The 18749-nt window shown below is 51.2% G+C and overlaps 1 protein-coding gene across 3 annotated transcripts; it reads left to right on the forward strand.

Annotated features, from left to right (window-relative positions):
• The first annotated feature begins 827 nt into the window (after positions 1 to 827).
• Positions 828 to 17779, forward strand: PFKFB2 (6-phosphofructo-2-kinase/fructose-2,6-biphosphatase 2). 3 transcript variants are annotated; one of them, XM_049769830.1, is made up of 16 exons: positions 828 to 874; positions 1542 to 1651; positions 5651 to 5776; positions 6611 to 6707; positions 6949 to 7015; positions 7127 to 7201; positions 7345 to 7401; positions 8081 to 8205; positions 9406 to 9613; positions 10004 to 10150; positions 11046 to 11150; positions 11287 to 11416; positions 11878 to 11940; positions 12173 to 12237; positions 17170 to 17247; positions 17714 to 17779. In XM_049769830.1, the coding sequence occupies exons 2-15, from the start codon at positions 1561 to 1563 to the stop codon at positions 17227 to 17229; spliced, it is 1416 nt and encodes a 471-aa protein (XP_049625787.1). In that variant the 5' UTR covers positions 828 to 874; positions 1542 to 1560; the 3' UTR covers positions 17230 to 17247; positions 17714 to 17779. The 3 variants fall into 3 exon arrangements, with proteins under 3 accessions (XP_049625787.1, XP_049625786.1, XP_049625784.1); XM_049769829.1 differs by having other exon boundaries at positions 17170 to 17778; XM_049769827.1 differs by lacking the exons at positions 17170 to 17247; positions 17714 to 17779 and adding an exon at positions 12709 to 13212.
• The last annotated feature ends 970 nt before the right edge of the window (positions 17780 to 18749 follow it).

An 18749-nucleotide genomic window follows, 5' to 3' on the forward strand; every position in this document is an offset into this window, starting at 1 on the left:
CTACGCTCAGAAATTGCACCTGGCAGGCTCGGGGTACCAGATGGGATGCTGGGATTCGAAGCACCGTCCTTCTGCATACAAAGCAAACGCCCTACCTCCATGCTATCTCTTCGGCTCCTAGAATGTCTGTTTTTATTTTATTTTATTTTATTTTTTGGATTACTCCCGGCTATGCGCTCAGAAGTCGCTCCTGGCTTGGGGGCACCCAATGGGACGCTGGGAGATCGAACCACGGTCCGTCCTAGGTTAAGCCGCGTGCAAGGCAAACGCCCTACCGCTTGCGCCACCGCTGCGGCCCCTAAATGTCTTTTTTAGGTAGGACTCGAGAGCGGCACTAGCCGTGGCTGAAACTTCCCAGCCGTCACCCAGCTGAGCCCACATTTCCGGGTCCCTTGCCTATTATCGCGAGATTATGTAAAAGACCCTCGTAACGCCGCCACCGGCTCTCAGTCCCAGTCGCGAGATTATACAAATAGAAATCGTAACTCCGCCCCAGGCAGCGCCTGACAGCCCGCAGTTCAGGGTCTCGGAAAAAAAAAAAAAACAACAAAACTTCAGTGCCAATTCTCGCGAGACATCAAAGGATCCTCATAACCTCGTCACCTATTCAATCCTCAGTTCCGGGTTCCAATTCCTACTCTCGCGAGATCACGTAAGGGCCCGCCTCCAGCCGTTGCCTGGCAACGCGCCGCCACCTCCGTCGCGCCAGCACCACGTTCGGGAGCTTCGCCGCTGGAGCCGTCTCCGCACTTAGCCCCGCCTCCGCCAGCCCAGGTCGCGCGCGATTGGCCGGCGCGTCTGTCCAGGTGCGGCGCCGGGCTGCCCACGTGACTCGGCGGCAGCGACGGCCGGGCCTGCGGTTTGGGCGCTCCTGGTGAGGACGCGGTGCGGACCCGGGTGGTCGTCGGGTGTGGGTGGGGCGCGGGCAGAGGGCGAACTCGGGGCGCGCAGGTGACCTCGGGAGGGTCGTTTCCTCCGCGCCCCGCCGGGAAAGCGCGCAGCTGGGCTTTTCTAGGACGGCTTTACGGCCTCCCCCCTCCCGTCCCTTGTGATCCTGATCATGAACTTGAGCATTTCCAGACATACCCCCAGCACACGCAGCACACCTGATCACGCACATGGGTGTACTCGCAACTTGCACCAGCACAGACGCATGCACGAACAAATGACCGATGCCACAGTTTTCTTAGAGCCTGAGGTCAGGAGGGAATTTAGATAACACCCTCTCTCAATCCTGTGTGCAATTACTGGTAAGTATTTCTCCTTGTGACAAAGCCATCTTAAAGCAAGATCGGTTTCATCATATGACTCTTGGCAGGATTGAAAGAGATCACGTTTGAGTTGATTCTTGATTTGCTAAGTTCTTCTGCAAGTCTCCATGCAAGACCTAAGCAGGGCATGGAGCTCTGCGATCTTAGCAAAGAGCTTGGCTGTAGAAGGGGGACTAGCGGGTTGCATGGGACCTGGCCCTGCTTCTGTTCCCGAGTACAGGATTTTTTTCCTTCCTTACATTCCTTTTTTCTTTTTTTTTTTTTCCCTAGAGTCTCCCGGATAACTGCCATGTCTGAGAATCCTGCACCCTCCCCAGAACAGAACAACCACAGCTATGAGCACAAAACCTCCAGCCTCCGCAAGTCAGAGAAGAAATGTTGTGAGTTTTGGGAAGGACGAGGGACTATCCCCCTGGGAAAGTGGAGAAAGCCCTAGACCTGGCCATGTGGTGGAAGTGAGAAATAATTCTTTGACGTAGGAATGTCAAAAAGAGTCGGTTTCATAAAATTACTATCTTAAACCCAGGCATCAGTGGAATGTCAGTCTCGCCTTGGGGCTAAAAAACAGCTAGTGTATCTCTGTAGTCTCTTTCTGGTTTCTTAAACTGAATCTGAGCTTTACCAGGCACCCCCACGGGGAGGGAAAGCTGGGATAACTTGTGGTGGTGTGCATGGTTGTTGTCTATGGGTGAATCCTGGAATCTTTTTCCCTTTGTCTTCTAGGCAGTTTTGTTTGGGAGCTTATTGCTGCAGGAAACACAGGCTAGATCTGTGGTTCATGCCTGCAGGCCTGGGGAGGTACCCCTGGGATTTAGCCACTCATGTCTTGGGTATTTGATTTCTTCCAGATTTCCTCTATATTTTGCAAACGTGTGTGTGTGTGTGTGTGTGTGTGTGTGTGTGTGTGTGTGTGTGTGTGTGTGTACGCGCACAGTGGTGCTTGGGGACTACTTTTGCGCACTGCTCAGGGGTCACTCCTGAGGGTTCTTAGGGGACCATTTCATGCCATCCACAGCCTCACACATGCAAGGCAAATACTCTGTTGCTGAGCAGCATTCCCAGCCCTACCGACTATTTCTGTGCAGTCATTCCTCTGGGAACAGGTTTCCTAACAGCATTTCCTTGTCAGTCTGTTAGATAGGCAGCAGGTGGTAAAGTACAATTTTTTGTCTCCAGGACATGACATCTGGGCATTGTAGCAGCCTGCAGCCTGCTTAGCCCTGTCCAAAATGTCCTGGTTCGGGTTACTCAAGGAATTCCAACCTTGTCCTGCTTCAAGATTGCAGCCTTCACTTGGAGCACTATCATTAAGTTCTTCTCACTTCTGTGGTTATAAATAACGGCAGACAGAAACAGTCGACAATATGACCTGGAAAGGTCCCCTATTCAAAGTTCCTTAGAGCCTCGCTTTGATACCACTCCTTTCTCAGTGACATAATCACGCATGGTCTTCTTTACACTAGTGCTGGCTGCTGTGAGGCTTCATGGAGGAAATATGTCTGGAGGTGTTGCTAAAGTGGCATCCCTATTACTAGGGGTGCTGGGACAGGAAGTCAGGCAAGACACAGACACCCACAGGAGAGAATGAGATAGCAGGTGTTTGCATACTGATTGGCTAGTACAAGTACTCGTACTAGTACTAGTCGTGTGACCCAAACATCCTGTCTCCTTCTCCATCCCTTGGTTTGCTCCTTTATCAAAGTGGGATGTGAACTGCCCAGAGGGATGTGAGAATTACACCAATAAATAAAGGGGAACACAGAGCAACAACACTTTACATATCTGATTTACCCCTACAATGTTGCAAATAAATTGAACATGTATTTTGAATTGAATCCAAATTGAATTGTTAACATACCATGCCATCTAAATGGTTCAGCTGTGTCTGTTCCCCAGTGAGCCTAGGGGAGCTAAGTGGATTGAGGCTGAGATCTTTGGAGCAGCTTCTGGCCTATCAGCTGTTCTGGCAATGGTTGTGGCATCAGATTCTGTTGAGGGTCCATCTAAGGCTCATCCTGAGGGGACCCAGATAACTATGGTTGCTAGGAAAGGCAGGAATTGGGGTGTCATGTCCATGGTTTCTTCCTTGTTCTTTTTATTTTCTAAAACTAATACCAAACATGTCATCAAACAATGCAGAAAGTGAGTGAGAAGTGAGGCCTTGCTCATAATCTCCATGTTCCTGTCTAGTTCTTTTTGCGTCTTGCCAGGTTGTGCACTGTGAATGAAATGGCCTCACGGTTTCTCTTGTGTTGTTCTACCGTGTCTTGCTGTAATCTGCCTTCACATAGGTTTGCTGTGTTTTCATAGGATCATTCTAGGGAGGGACGCAGACCCCTTCTGTGCTGTGGTACTGGAATGATTTGCAACTTTTGTAGCATCACAGATAGGAGCAGCTGGGCATACACCTTCCCTAGGATGTTAACAGCACCTCACTTAGAAACAAAAGGGGCAAAGACACAAGTTCACAGTATGTTGATTAGAATGCCTAATCTGCCTACTCTGAAAACTTGTGAACTCTTAAGTGCTATTGCTAGTTGAAAATGCTCAATGGGAAATGAGAGTTGTTGACGAGTTCACTGGGTAACAAACACAGCTTTCTGGTGTTTGCAGAACTTGCCAATGTTTCACACCTTTTAGACACTGCAGTCATTGGTAGTTCCATGGCATCTGAGTTTTATGCATTTAATGAGCACCGTATTTCCAAACATCACCTGTTTAGGAGGATTAGAGGAAGACCTTGGTTACAGTGTACTTCGGGGCCACCTTCAGGGTCAGGTTGAAGAGCAGAGTGGCATTCCTCACACGATTTTCTTTGCCAGGCGCTGGCAGAGCTGGTGGCTGGGACCTAGCGGGCAGCCGTGGAGCCAGGACTCCCTGACCTTGACTGTCCACCGTGTAATGTAGCCAAGGCTTCTGAGCTCGTTTGCCTATGCGAGAAAAGTTCTTAAGCCCTTGTTTCAATCCAGAGTGTTCATGAAAGGAAAGTATAAGGCTGAGAAAGTGAATGTAACCCGTGTAAAGAAAGTAGAAGAGAATTCCACCATTGAAGGATTTTCATGCATTCTCTGTGACTGGTCAGCATAAGTAGCTGCAGAGCCACGGTGGAGGTGATATGTGTGAATTGGAGGTGTTGTATGTAATCTGAAGGTGATGTATTCGGTGTTGGACACGATGAGTGTGGTGTTGGAGGTGATGTGTCCCCACATTTCCTTCTGTTGGGTCTGTGACAGTGTGCACAGTGGTTCTCCATTGGTGTAGCTTCCAAACATGAGTTTCTGTTCAGCTTTTGCGAGAGTCCTGGGCCCTTGGAAATGTGGATATGGCAAGTTTAGGTGTCAGGATAGTGTGATAAGTGAGAAGACAGCCCAGAACTGAGGCAATGGATTCTGCTGATTGATGCAGGCCACGCCTCTGAGAGGTCAGAGGCAGAGGTGACATCTCTCTGTGCTTCAGATTGGTTCAGGGATGTGTATCTCCTTGTTGTGTGTCTCATGGCAGCCCAACACTCCCAACACCCCTGGGGAAAGTCCTCTGCTGGGGCCTGCTCTTACTCGCTGACTGCCAGGTCCACCTGGACACTTGGCTGAGCACCTCTGGGACTTTTCCTTTCAGACCCAGACCCTTTTGTCCTCTCTCCTGTGGAGTATTTTATGTTTCTGTTCAAAGACTGAGTCATGACCTTTCTACTCAGGGCCAGTTTAGAATTATTTCTCTTCTTTTTCAGGCTCTGTCCCAGGTTGGAGGGCAGCCTGGCTCCAGGGACATATGGGGGCTGCTGTGCCCATTAGTGCAAGGAACCCACAGAGGACCTGTGTGTGTCCAATGCAGGGAGCCCGTGGGAAGCTCATATTTATCTGTGCAAGGAGCCCATGTGTGGGGGGCTGTGTCGGTCTGTGCATGTCTACATGGCAGGCCCTTTCCTGCTGTCTTATATGGCAGGCCCTAAGTTGCCACACCTCACTTGCTACTGTGGCCCCTATGGTGTGGCCCCCTTTGTTATGAGCATAAAAAGCTGTGAGGAAGCAGACCTGGTCCTAATGCCAATGCCCTTTCCTATATTTCCCACATGTCCCTGTGAACCAGCCTCTGCCCTGCTTGCCCTATTGTCACGAGTTCCACATGTTTGAGCATCCCTAAAGTTACTGAGTTGGCTTCCAAGAATTGGCCAGAACTCTGGCCCGATCAGTGTCATGGTGCTAGGGAGCACTGGCTTATACTCACTCGCAGCACAGAGGCTTGAGGGCAGCTCCCTCTGCTCTTGTAGCTGCTCATTCCATAGCACTGAGGCTAGGTGGGTGCTGAGGACACTTTGCACTAGTAGCCTCTGCAGTATGGCTTAAACCCCCTAATTTCTGTCTGTTTTGGTCACCTTCCAGCGTGGGCCTCCTATATGACCAACTCCCCGACTCTCATTGTCATGATTGGTTTGCCAGCCCGCGGCAAAACCTACGTGTCCAAGAAACTCACACGCTATCTCAACTGGATTGGGGTACCCACCAAAGGTATGTGCAGGCTATGTCTCGGAGGGCAGAAACCTGCTTCTTCAGGGCTTGTCTCCGGGCTGGTCACACAGGTCCCCTCGTAGGCAATGAATGTTGGTTTGATTTTGGGGACATACCCAGTGACACTCAGGAATCACTCCTGGCTCTGTGCTCAGAAATCACTCCCAGGGCCGGGCGGTGGCGCTAAAGGTAAGGTGCCTGCCTTGCCTGCGCTAGCCTTGGACGGACCGTGGTTCGATCCCCCGGTGTCCCATATGGTCCCCCAAGCCAGGAGCAACTTCTGAGCACATAGCCAGGAGTAACCCCTGAGCATTACTGGGTGTGGCCCAAAAACCAAAAAAAAAAAAAAGAAATCACTCCCGGCATGGTTGGGGGATCATACGGGATTCTGGGGATTGGACCTGGGTCACTGAGTACAAGGCAAACACCCTACCTGCTATTGTTCTGGCCCCTGTTTTTTTTTGGGGGGGGGGGTGGGGCTGCACCTCTGGCAGTGCTAGGGGCTGACTCCTGGCTCTGCACTCAGGGATCTATCCCAGTGGGCTCAAGGAACCATATGTGTACTAGGGATCGAAATCAGGTTGGCCTTATGCAAGGCCTGTGCTCTGCCTGCTGTGCTCTGGCTCCGGCCCACTGGAATGAAGTCCTGAGTGGAGAGTGTCTCAGGTTTCCAGCCTGTCTTGTTTTATCCCAGCCTTGGTGGTCAGACAGCCAAAGGAGCTGAGCAAACAGACTCACATTGCTCCGTCTGTGTTTGTTTTCTCCACGTGGCCACTCTGATGGGAGGCCACCAAGTCCCCTTGGTTGGTCTGCTGAGGGTGGATGTCCCTGCAGTGTTTAATCTAGGGGTGTATCGGCGTGAAGCAGTCAAGTCCTACAAGTCTTACGACTTTTTCCGGCATGACAACGAGGAGGCCATGAAGATTCGCAGGTGGGTCTTCCTCATTGTGTCGCTGGGCCAGTTCCCGTCATCCTGACACCATGTGCGAGGGGCCTGTAGGGCTCATCCACTGTCAGATGGGTTCTCCAGAGGCAGTGGCTGTGCAGGGAGGGTTCGGGAAAAGTCGCCCCGGGATGCCCAGGAGGGGCATAGGCAGCTTCTGACCTGGAAAGCAGGTGGGAGGGTGATGATAAGAGTGTGATGCCCTCACTACTGAGTCCCTGTGCTGCAGGCAGTGTGCCCTGGTGGCCCTGGAAGACGTGAAGGCCTACCTTACTGAGGACTGCGGGCAGATTGCGGTGAGCCTTGCTTTCTGTTCCTGGCCCCTCCTGTGGCGGCTTGTGCCCTGTCCAGCCACAGTGTACCCTGTTCTCACACACCCTCAATCTATGTTGTGTGCCTCTTCCCAGGTATTTGATGCCACCAACACCACCCGGGAGCGCAGGGACATGATTTTGAACTTTGCCAAGGAGAATTCCTTCAAGGTGCCGGTGCTGGGGTTGGGTCTGTGCCTCATTGGAGCCCTAGGCCGTCCCTTGGATCTGAGCTGGTAGAAACCCCTTAGCCGGCAGGGGCAGACATGTGCCCAGTGCCCAGCCTGACTGCTTGATCTTCATGCCCTGGCTAGGTCTTCTTTGTGGAATCCGTATGTGATGATCCTGATGTCATAGCAGCCAACATCCTGGTGGGTGATGCCCTGCGCCCACCTCCTATGTCTATGGTGCCTGTGTGGGGCGGTGGGTGCCCTGGGTCCAGGGCCAGCTGAGTGATTGATGGAAGGAGACTGGGGGCAGCTGCTCAGCCTCACACACAGGCCCAGAAAGGCCTCTGTGGGCTACACAAGCTCCTTCTGTATCTCTGTGCTCCTGCTGCTGGAAGACTTGGGTTCTGAGGGATGAAATAACGATCTTCCTGAGGCACCGAGCCCCAGCCTGTGGGCCTGATCTGTGTGTGGTGTGGCAGCTGGTCAGCAGGTCGGGTGGGTGCTACCTGTAGGGCTGGTGTGGCAGGATGGTGCCCTTGGCTCCAGTGCTCAGGGCAACTCTGTAGGAGCCCTCACTGCCTGTGGGGACCAGCCCCTGAAAGCCTGTAGACCTCTATCATGGTGGTGCTTCCCATGAGCTTTGAGGCTATCTCAGAAGATGCCTGTGGGCCAAGTCAGGCCTGTGTCACATCAAACTTCCCATTCTCAATGATTCTGGGAGTGATTAGAGCAAGCTCTGTTTTTTTAGGGTGTTACCTAAAGGGACTAGGCCCTGGTGCATCCTGAGTGGGACTGTGGCTTCAGCTGTCTGCTCCATCCCCAGAATCTTGTCACTTAGCAGTGGCTCGCCTCTGACTGTCCCTAATTGCCTCTGATTCAGGAGGTGAAGGTGTCGAGCCCTGACTATCCTGAAAGGAACCGTGAAAATGTGATGGAAGATTTCCTGAAGAGGATTGAGTGCTACCAGGTCACCTACCGGCCCCTGGACCCCGACAGCTATGACAAGTAAGGCGTGAACCTAGCTGCTGAAGACTCAGGTGTGGTCTGTGCACCCTTGTGGGCTGAATCAGAAACTGGAACCCAGAGGCGTTGGTTTGTTCTTGAGGCAATTCTTCCTTTGTGTCACTTTGGTAGATGGGAGGCTCCTGCCAAGGATGACAGCAGAGCTCAGCTCCTGCCCACAATGACCTGCAGAGCAGGAAAGGGACAGAGGCCTCAGGCGGAGACTGTGGCTCTACAGTGTTGAGCTAGGGGTAGAGTCGGGGCTGGATCTGGGGTCCGTCATGTGAGTGTGACTGCTTGTAAGGTCTCATATGTGTGTCCCTTTGTGACTGTGTCGTGCATACGTGACCCTCAAGTATAGTGGAAGCACTGAATAACAGTGTGATCTGTATGTAATGTGCTACTTAACATAGAACACGCTGTGTGAGGTGGGTGAAGTGTCACGATGGTTGGTGTCACCTCTTGCCGTGGCAGTTTCTTTCCTCTGGGTGCAGACCATATCGGCCATTATGGCCAGTTGAGTTAGAGATGGTACATGGAAGCCTGAAAGTGGGTGTGTGGCCAAGGTGCTGGCATCTGAGTCCTTTAGAGTCCAGTGGAGTAAGAGGAGGAATTTGTATGACCTGTTGGGTGGCTTAGTGCTCTGCTGGTCTCTCCATGGTATTTCTAGTCCTTCATGGGGCTGCTTCAGGACTCCGGAGGTGGTCCTTGACCCAAGGCTTGTGTACTAGCACTTCTCCAGGCAGTCCAGAGTGTGGTAAAGCAGGTGGTAAAGCTGTACGTATGGAAGATGGGATTCTCTGCTGGCAGAAATTATGGATAATCTTTTACGTTATTCAACCCTTGGTTCTTGGGAAATTTGGAGTAAGCGCTTATTTTTATAGTGAGGAAGATTCTATGCTTGGAGTGTGATGGGAAGTCTCAGGCCCTCTGCCAGTACGGTGAGCAACTCTGCTCGGATCCTCAGTTCCTGTGCGAGTTGTCTGTTGAGCTGCGGACAGGAGCCTGGATTCCCTGGGGGGGGATACTTCTATACAACATGGGGCCACTCGGGGCTCTTATCTCTGGGGCTGACCCGTGGCCATGGTGGTGGCATGGAAGTAGACAGGCTTCTGCTGTGAGCCTACAGAGACCGAGGGATTTTCCCTCCCCTCACAGCACCAGGTTTTCATTCCCAGAACTTCTTTTTGTCCTCTGTCCCAGGGACCTTTCCTTCATCAAGGTGATCAACGTGGGCCAGCGCTTTCTGGTGAACCGGGTGCAAGACTATATCCAAAGCAAGATCGTGTATTATCTCATGAACATCCATGTGCAACCACGCACCATATACCTGTGTCGCCATGGGGAGAGCGAGTTTAATCTCCTAGGGAAGATTGGCGGCGACTCTGGTCTCTCAGTGCGGGGGAAGCAGGTGTGTCTCTTGGGCCCAGCATTGGCTAGCAGGGCGGATGCTCTGCCCCTTGATCTCTCCTTAGTCCTGCTGGGCTCGGGTTGCAGGTGGGCATGCAAGGCTGAAGGCGTTTGCTTGTTCACTGACTCTACCTGTCGTGAAACACCATCTGTCTTATACTTGTTGGCCAGGGCTTGTAAAGTTTATTTGAACTGTGTCTGAGGTTCATTTGACTGTAGTACTTTATGATTCAGATATGTCATGCACCTGGTTTACAGGTGTGGGTGTGCGTGCGTGTGCGTGCGTGCGTGCGTGCGTGCGTGTGTGTGTGTGTGTGTGTGTGTGTGTGTGTGTGTGTGTGTGTATGAAGAGAAAGAGAAGGGAAAAGTTAATGGGATATTTTCCCAACAGTTTTCCCAGGCTCTGAGGCAGTTTCTGGAAGAGCAGGAAATAGCAGACTTGAAGGTGTGGACCAGCCAGCTGAAGAGGACCATCCAGACTGCAGAGTCCCTGGGGGTGACCTATGAGCAGTGGAAGATTCTGAATGAGATTGATGCCGTGAGTAGAGATTGGGATTGGTGCTGTGAATAAGGAAGGGGTCAGGTGAATCCGGTGAATAGGGGAAGGAATCGGTCCTGTGAGTAGGGGTCAGGTGTGTAGCGGATGGGTTTGGTGTTTTGAGTAGAGGATGGATAAGTAGAAGAAAGGATTGGTGCTATGAGTAGGGGACAGAATTCATGCTATGATGTGAGAATGGGGCAGGATTGATGCCCTCAGTAAGAGGCTGAAGTCTAAAAGCAGCAGACACCCTTAATTTTAGCATGGGAATCTTCAGAGGTAATGTGGATTGTTCTTCTAGAAAACTGGGTAGGAGAAGGTGGGTCTTAGTGAGTCTGTCACTAATTTTGGGATCAGGAGGTAGGAGGACCTTTGTACCCTGGTGGGGTCTTGCCTGCTTAGGCCCCCAGTGTGAGAAGGAATGCAGCTGGGCAGGTTAGAGCGCTGGTACTCTCCTGACCTGGGAGGTTTCTTTGGGAGGCAGAAGACCTAGAAAGTCTCTTTCATTTGTTCTGGTATTATAGAAATGTCTTTTCAAGGGTTTTCCTTGTCCTGGAGCACAAGAGTCTTTTTTAATTTCTTTTCTTCATCTTTTACACTAAGTCTGCTTCCTGCTCCAGATTTTCTTTCCCTGCTTTTTGTTAATGAGGGATGATTTGGGGCATATTTGGTTATGTTCAGGGTTTACTCTGTGTGGGCTTAGGGGATCGTGTGGGGTGATAGGGATAGGACCTGGTCAGTTGCTCGTCAGGCAGGTGCCTTTCCCACTGGACTGTGTGCCCTTGCTCTCACCCCTTTCCCATTCTATCCCTGTAACCCCGCTGACATCTCTTGAAACGGAAGAGATGGGCTGGGCTGTTCTGGTAGACCCTCTGTCAGCCAGTGTGTCCTCCAGGGCATGTGTGAGGAGATGACTTATGCAGAGATCGAGAAGCAGCACCCAGAGGAATTTGCCCTGCGGGATCAAGAGAAGTACCTTTACCGCTACCCTGGTGGGGAGGTGAGCTCTCTGGGGGACCTCTTGCGGGGAGGGGCAGGTAGGATTTTGAGACTGTAGGTGGGGAAGCCCTGGAGCCGTGTGTGGCTTTAGACCCAGGCATCAGTGTGGCCACCAGCCTGCCCTGCGTCCCTCACAGTCATACCAGGACCTGGTACAGCGGCTGGAACCGGTCATCATGGAGCTGGAGCGGCAGGGCAATGTGCTCGTCATCTGCCACCAGGCTGTCATGCGCTGCCTCCTGGCCTACTTCCTGGATAAGGGTGCAGGTGACCTTTGGGAGTGGGGCTGGGTGGAGGCACAGGACCCCTGGCAGCTGTGGTCCCCTGCACCCTGGGCTCCTTGGCCAGGCATGGCTTGAGGCCAGTGCAGTGGCAGGAAAGGAGCTGAACGTCCCCTCTGGTAAAGGTCGTGTGTGGAGGTATCTTTGCTCTTCCAAGAGAGGCATGAGGTGACACCCTATCCCACCTCTCCCTTCTTTCTGACCCATGGGTTCCAGGCAACTCATTCTCCTCAGTCAGGCCTCCTGCCTGACTGCAGGGTGCCCCAGACAGGGTGGTCACTCCCTCAGCTGCCCCTGGATTGCCTCTGGGGCTGTGTTCACAATGTCAGCCTAGGGAAGGAACGTGCAGCTCCAGGTGGGCCACAGAAAACCAAGGGCTTAGAGTCGCCCTCCTGCTTGGTTTGCTCCAACCTGAGACTCCTCATCTACCTGTCTCCTTGCTTTTAGGAGAGTTGCCGTACTTGAGGTGCCCTCTGCATACCATCTTCAAACTCACCCCTGTGGCCTACGGTAACTACACTCCAGGAGGAGTGGGAGGTGGGGAGGTAGGGAATAGGGAAGCTCAGGATATTTGTGTTTTTCCAGGTCTGTCTAAAAGTTCAGGTTCATAGCTCTGTTATAACATCAGGGAAGTTTTATCCATTTATAGAGTGGAGAGTGATGGCCTGAGTATTTTGGGTATACGTACTCTTTTATCTTCTCTTTTCAATAGCCCAAAATCCTCTACTCTTTGTTTCCTTAGGCTGCAAAGTTGAAACAATCAAACTTAATGTGGAGGCTGTGAATACTCACCGTGACAAGCCAACTGTGAGTATTTTTCTAAATGAATGAGTCAGGACCCAATCTTAAGTCTTGGAATGCCTGGCATCAGGAGACAGTTTTTTACCTGCATTCAAAAGGGAACTGGACCCTAGATTCAGGCTTTGTGTAGCTTGTGTCTCCCCATTGGGAAAGGCTGTCTGTCACTAGCTCTTCTGTGGAATCAGTCAGGGTACATGCCCCAGAGGTGCTTCATTTGGAGCTTGGGGCTCAGAGAGTACCTGGGGTGGAGGCTAGAGCTGTGTCCTGGGAGATGTCCGTAAATAATCTGCTCCTGTCTTGGGTCTTCCTCCCTGTTCTGGAGAAGGTCCTTCAGTAGTTTCTCCATCTGCAACCTGTTCTGAGGCTTGCTGAGCAGGCCTTGCCATGGGGAGCCTGTCGTGTCTGTGTATATCAGGCAGCCCTTGGGGATGGCCTGCCGGGCTTTCATTTGTGTGGTGTCCCTCCATTTCCAATCAGAACAACTTCCCCAAGAGCCAAACCCCTGTAAGGATGAGAAGGAACAGCTTTACGCCTCTGTCCAGTTCGAACACAATAAGACGTCCAAGAAATTACAGTGTTGGGAGCCGGCCCCTCAAGCCCCTCAGCCCTCTCCGTGCCCTGGAAGTGCAAGAAGGGGCTGACCAGCCGAAGACTCATGTCAGCATTCCAGTGGTGTGACCTGACCGAGTGTTCCCTGTAATCTGCTCCTGCCATGGTCACTAATCACCAAGGACTCTCGCTCTTGCTCCTGCCCCACATACCCGCTGCACGGCTAACCCAGAGCCTGGGCTGTCCTCCATGCCAGCCTTAGCACCTGCACATTTTGATGTGCTCTCCCACCCTGCCGGACCAGCTGAGCTGAACACTAGGATAGGCTCGGGGGTCAGGAAAAGAAGGTGCCTGTTGTCCCTACTGTATTGGTGTCTGAATTCTGTCCTGTGATGGGAAAGCAGGGTAGAATGGCACAGTATGTTTTCTCTTTTCTTTTGTCTCCTCAAAGTGTGTGGTCAGCCCTTATTCTGAGCCCTTACCCTTTCCTCCAGGTGATATGCAGGTGTCCAGTGTTTTGGTGGCCCCATGCTTATCTGAGGAAGGGTGGGTGGTGGCAGCTCAGCTGCTCCCTGTCTGAGGAAGGTTGATTAACAAGAGATTATTAGGTTCTACCTGATCTCAGCAGTGTCCCTGGAAGGTTCTCCTGAGACACCCTCTGCCTTTGCACTCCAGGGGTCTTGGCTTGGGCCTGACTGCAGAACATGTGCAGGTAGACTTCATGAGTTTGGCCTTGTCTCAGGAGAAATGAACCCAATTAGTCAGGCTTTAGGTGTGGAGAATGGGCCTTAGGATTCACTATGCGGAGCATGGTGAACCAGGTTGTTTTTCATCCCCATAGCGTGGTCTCTCCTAAGGATTCTCTGAATGGGACTGCAAGTCTGCAAGGCATGAGTTAGGGCTGTTGAGCTGGAGTTGGATGACACCACTGAAGGCTGAATTGCTTGAGGAGAAAGGCCTAGAATTGTCAGACTGTCAATGTTTCCCAGTGATTTCCAGCATATTCTTTATTTGAGCTAAGCAGCTTTACTTTGAGGCTGTTTTTCCAAATATGGAGAGCCTGAGTGAATTTAATCTTTCTCCCTGGGTGTTCTTGAGCCCAGAGGATCAAGAACTCTAGGATCTTATGTTGTCCAGCTCTTATCTCTGTTCACCTACTTATGTCTTGTTTGTTTTTCTTAGTAGAGTTGAACAGGAAATGTTTAGCCCCTTGGTGGCCCAGGTGAAAACTTTGGGACATTTTCGCTGAAAGACAAATTTGGGTTGTCAGATGAGATGGCTGGGCCTGTGCCACCAGCTCCCTGAGTATTGGTCAGTGACATGGAGGAGCACCTTGCAGTCTGTGCTTCTTTAACTGCTTCAAACTGCCTGCCATGAATCTTACTCAGGTGTGTTCTCACAGCCCCTCGGAACTTGGGAAACTTACTCATGCTTGGACCTGGGTCCCTGGTAGGGATCCTTGAAATCCATGGGATGGGGGCCTGAGTCCCTTCACACTCCAGTTAGAACTTCACGGGTGATACAGTGTTGAACAATGTGCAGATCCCTCGTTTCCAGGTTAGGAGCCAGACAGGCAGAGCAGCACAATGATATAGCATTTGGAGGTGAGGACCTGCTTACTGAATAGAGATGGCAGTTTCTTGAACAAAGTATCTGCTTGGCACTCCTGAGTTCCTTGGGGTTCTGTGGACAGATCTCCAGGTGAAATGTTTGAGCAGACCGAGGTATTAAATAGAGCAGCTCTTGGGAGGCTGCTTGCTTTAAGGGGTTAATCCAGGTTCTTTTCACTTCAGCCTTAGCTCTTTATATTTTAGGGGCTGTAGAACCCATTTGGTGTTACCAAAGCCCTTCAGTTTATAGCTGTCAGGAGTTCTTAGCCCTCTGGAGTAAAGTTAGGTAAAACCAGAGCATGAGATAAGTGGCTGCCTGTGGTCGGTGATTCTTTTCCTGGGTGAGCAAGGGCCCCATTCTGAAGTGCTCAGCAGGTATTCCTGGCTCAAGGGACTGGGGCTCATTCCAGCTCTGGCCCCTATTCCTTGATTCTTGAGTGTCCTGTGCCATTGTATATCTGCTACTGCTGGTCCAGAGTCTGTCCACAGTTACATGGAAGATGTAGCCCTCAGTTCTACAGCTCTCTTGACTGGGAAGAGAAGTTCATGCCACAGCACAGGAAAGCCCATTGTTCTGGGAGCTCCAGAGGAAAGGAGTCTATCTAATTCACGAGGAGTGGGCTGTGGTCACAGTTGCTTGCCGAAATGGGTTCCAGAAGGAGGTGAGAGGGAGGAGGGGCCTGCCCCCTAGTCCAGGCCACCTCCCCTGCCATTGCTGGGCTGGAGCCTTCTCTGGCCTGGATGGGTGGCACTTGTCCTGTGGCTCAGAACAGTTTTATTAGGAAGAGTGTTTGGGTCATGAACTCTGGGTTTGGCCCTGCCTGCTCATGCTAACGGGGCCCCATAAGCTGACATCTAGGTGCCCGTTTCAGCTGCAGACCCAAATCTCTAGGCTCATCACTCACCTTTGGCCCACTGGTTCTTCCCTCCCTTCCGTCTGCTCATTTGCTTCTCCCAGAAGAGGAGGCTGAAGTAGTGCCATTAGCAGCATCTGACCTCTGGGCTGTAGAACCTTCTCAAGGGGACCTGAGAGATGAGTCTAGGAGAAAGGTCAAAGTCGGGCTCTTTCTGTGGGTTCTGGGCTGTCTACAACCAGCCTTTTCTGGACACAGTTGTGTTGATCCAGACCTGCAAAGGACGGGCCACTTACTCCCCAACTCCAGGCAATGTTTGTCTTCAGCCTTTGTGCCAGAGCTTCCCTGACCTTATCTTCCTATGTGAAATGGGCCCATATCTCCTGAGATAATGTTTTTGGTCTACCTGTGCCTTTAAGTCTTAATCCTCATCAGCTGAGTGAGGATACAGTCAAGTCTGCATTCAGACTCCATTTTAAGAGTTGGCACAATACTTTCCCAGTGTTCCTCTCACTGGAGATCGCTGACTAGTATTTATGTGTTTGGTCTAAATTATTCGTATACATTTCTTACTTTATATATAAATATTTGTCAGAGTGATGACACCGACTCATCCTACTGGTGTTTTGCTGACAAACACAGTCTGCTCACCTGCCCATCCTTTGGAGGGGACAGGGTTTGGCTGAGAACTACTTGAAGGGGAAGGGGAAAGGGTTGTGGGGATAGGAGTGCAGGCAAACTTGCAGTTTTTCCAACACAGATCTCTAAGTCATTTTAGCATTCAGATTGAATCTTGTGGTCTTAGTAGTCAAAATAGGCCCACATAAGGTGTGAATAACTATTTCAGCTGTGTTTCTGTGAATGTATGTGAAGAACAGAGAAATAAACTTGCTGAATCATTTGAACCTATCAGAAGCCTTCTGTTTTGTTTTTGTTTTGTTTAGTATCTGAGTTTTCTTTCCCTCCTTTAACCCCTCCCCCTAAACCTTTGCTACACCAGTGCTGGAACGGGCCGAGTTGAAGCAGCCAAACACATCTCCATGAAGAACACTTGGGGTGGACTCCTCCTCCACCTGGGAAAGTGGGCACAGATTTTATGGAAGTTCTAGAAGTTCTGTAGGAGCTTCGGCGTGTACTGCCCTTGGCTCTCCAAGAACAGAGATATGTGATGTTTGACCACACTACTCTAAGGCTGATAGCCTTCCCACCCTCATCTGTAAAGACCCCTGAGATCTCAGAATTTCTAAAGTGCCACCTACCTGTTTGCGCCAGGACTGCAGTCATGGGATAAGACAGTTAACCTTCAGGGACAGGAAACAGGTGGCATAATTCCCCTTGCTATGCTTTGACCCACCATCCTGATCAGACCAGGAGCTCACTAGACATGAGACTCTGAGTCAGAACCTGCATTTGAATATTTGCAAGCACTGTCGTGGGGAAGAACTTCTGAGTAAAATATCCAAGCTCCTTTGATGGGAAGACACTGACTGCTCTGATGACTGATCTCAGAACAGAGGCCTCAGAGTGGCCTCAAAGAGTCCCAGGTTGGGCTGGAGGTAGAGTGTTTGCCTAGCAGGCAGAAGGATGGTGGTTTGAATTCTGGCATCCCATATGGTACCCCCTCCCCCCCCCCCAAAAAAAAAGAATCCCAGGTTCTCAGCTGCAGAGACCTTTGGCAGGGTCTTTGGGCTCATGGGGCCTGCACAGCCTCTCACTCCAGGGCTCCCCACCTTGTTCTTCCACCCTGGCCATGTAACTTAACAGTCCAGGTCAGGACAACCTTAGTCTGGCATGGCCGTAGGATTGGTGTCAGCACACAAGCCTGTGGCACTGGTCTTTTTGCTTACTTATGTGGACATGGGGGGTCATTGCTCTTTCTCTCTGAGTTGCTGTTGTAACACACTTCTCTCCCCTCTGGCTTTCAGGCAGATGCTGCGCGGGCTGTACACCGACATTCCATGGTATCCCTCCCATTACTCCCCTGATGCTGTGGACCTCCAGGGGTGAGATCTATGGAAAAGCCTGGACTGTTGGCTCAAGGCAGGAGCATTGTGGGCATTGGACACCTGGGGGCGCAAAAGAGCATGACCACATCCCCTTCCCCTCCAAGGGACTTGACTGCTGTGCCTTGAGACGCTTAGCCCTGCAGAGAGCTTTCTTTACTTTGCTGTGGGTCAAGCTTGTTCTGATGTTTCTTATCTACCTGGGACAGTTCCCCAGTTGGCTGTTCTGCGCTTTGAGTGCAAATGCTCCTCGGGATGTTTCCGAGTGAGGACAGCGAGTCGGCTGGACAGAAAGTGCATGTGCTGGCCAGCTGCTTGGTTAACCCAGTGGAAGTGAGAAAAATTCACCAGGTCGGTCAACAGTGGGTCCCTGAGAAATTCAGCCCTCAGACATCTTGTCTCTTCGGTGCTCTGGTGAAGTCTATGTCTGTAGCAACTTTTCATTCAGAGTTTTTTTTTGTTTCAGGCCCCTTGAGGCCAGGACCTGAATGTGGATTCCCTATGGTGACTCTCCCAGATTCATTCTCATGGCCTCTCATCTGTATCTTCTGAAGCCTTGTGCCCTGGCTGGAGCCGGTGTCCAGTCCTCTCTTGCAGAAGGATCATGATTGTGATCCAGTGGGATCCAAGCCAACAGGAGCTGTGGGCTTGTGAGTTTGTTGAAGGAGCCCCATGTAGTGCCTTCAAGAGCTGCTGGAACCTGTTCTTGAGCTTTGCTGACCTCTGTCTCCCACCTGAAACTTGGGGGCAGCAGGACTGCCAAACCTCAGTGTGTCCGCCCCTTGGTTTTTAGGATGAGCCGGAGGATTATTCCCCAGCTTGTGACTGAGAATGTGATTGCACTTCTGACCCTGGAGGAGGTTTGGGAGCCCAAAAGATGGATATCGGTTTGTTTAGCTTTTTGAGCTTCCCACCTTGCTGAGTGAGAGGCTAAGGAGCAGGAGAAGGAACTAAACATGCTTTCTTTTTTTTTTTTTTTAGTTTTTGGGTCACACCCGGCGGTGCTCAGGGGTTACTCCTGGCTGTCTGCTCAGAAATAGCTCCTGGCAGGCACGGGGGACCATATGGGACACCGGGATTCGAACCAAGCACCTTTGGTCCTGGATCGGCTGCTTGCAAGGCAAACGCCGCTCTGCTATCTCTCTGGGCCCTGAACATGCTTTCTTAATGGTTCTTAGATTAAGCCACAGATGTGAGTGGCTGGGCTGCAGGCAGTTCAGCATTAGTGACCAGAACCATTTTTCCCATACAGGCCCCATCAAGGCAGGCCCACCCATAGGGCTTCATTCTTGCCCTACAATCACTGTGCTTGGTATCTGCGAACTGTCTCCTACTAATCAGACTGTTTCTCTTGATTTATTCACTTGTCTGAAGCATTTTTAATCTCCCATATTAATATCTGCTCATATTTAACCAGAATGTAAGATGACAGCATTGCCGAGTGTTTTGTGTCTTGTTTTTTTTTTTTTCTTTTCTTTTTTTTTTTTTTTTGGGCCACATCC

Source organism: Suncus etruscus, chromosome 3 (genome assembly GCF_024139225.1).
Source record: "Suncus etruscus isolate mSunEtr1 chromosome 3, mSunEtr1.pri.cur, whole genome shotgun sequence".
Lineage (NCBI taxonomy): Eukaryota > Metazoa > Chordata > Mammalia > Eulipotyphla > Soricidae > Suncus > Suncus etruscus.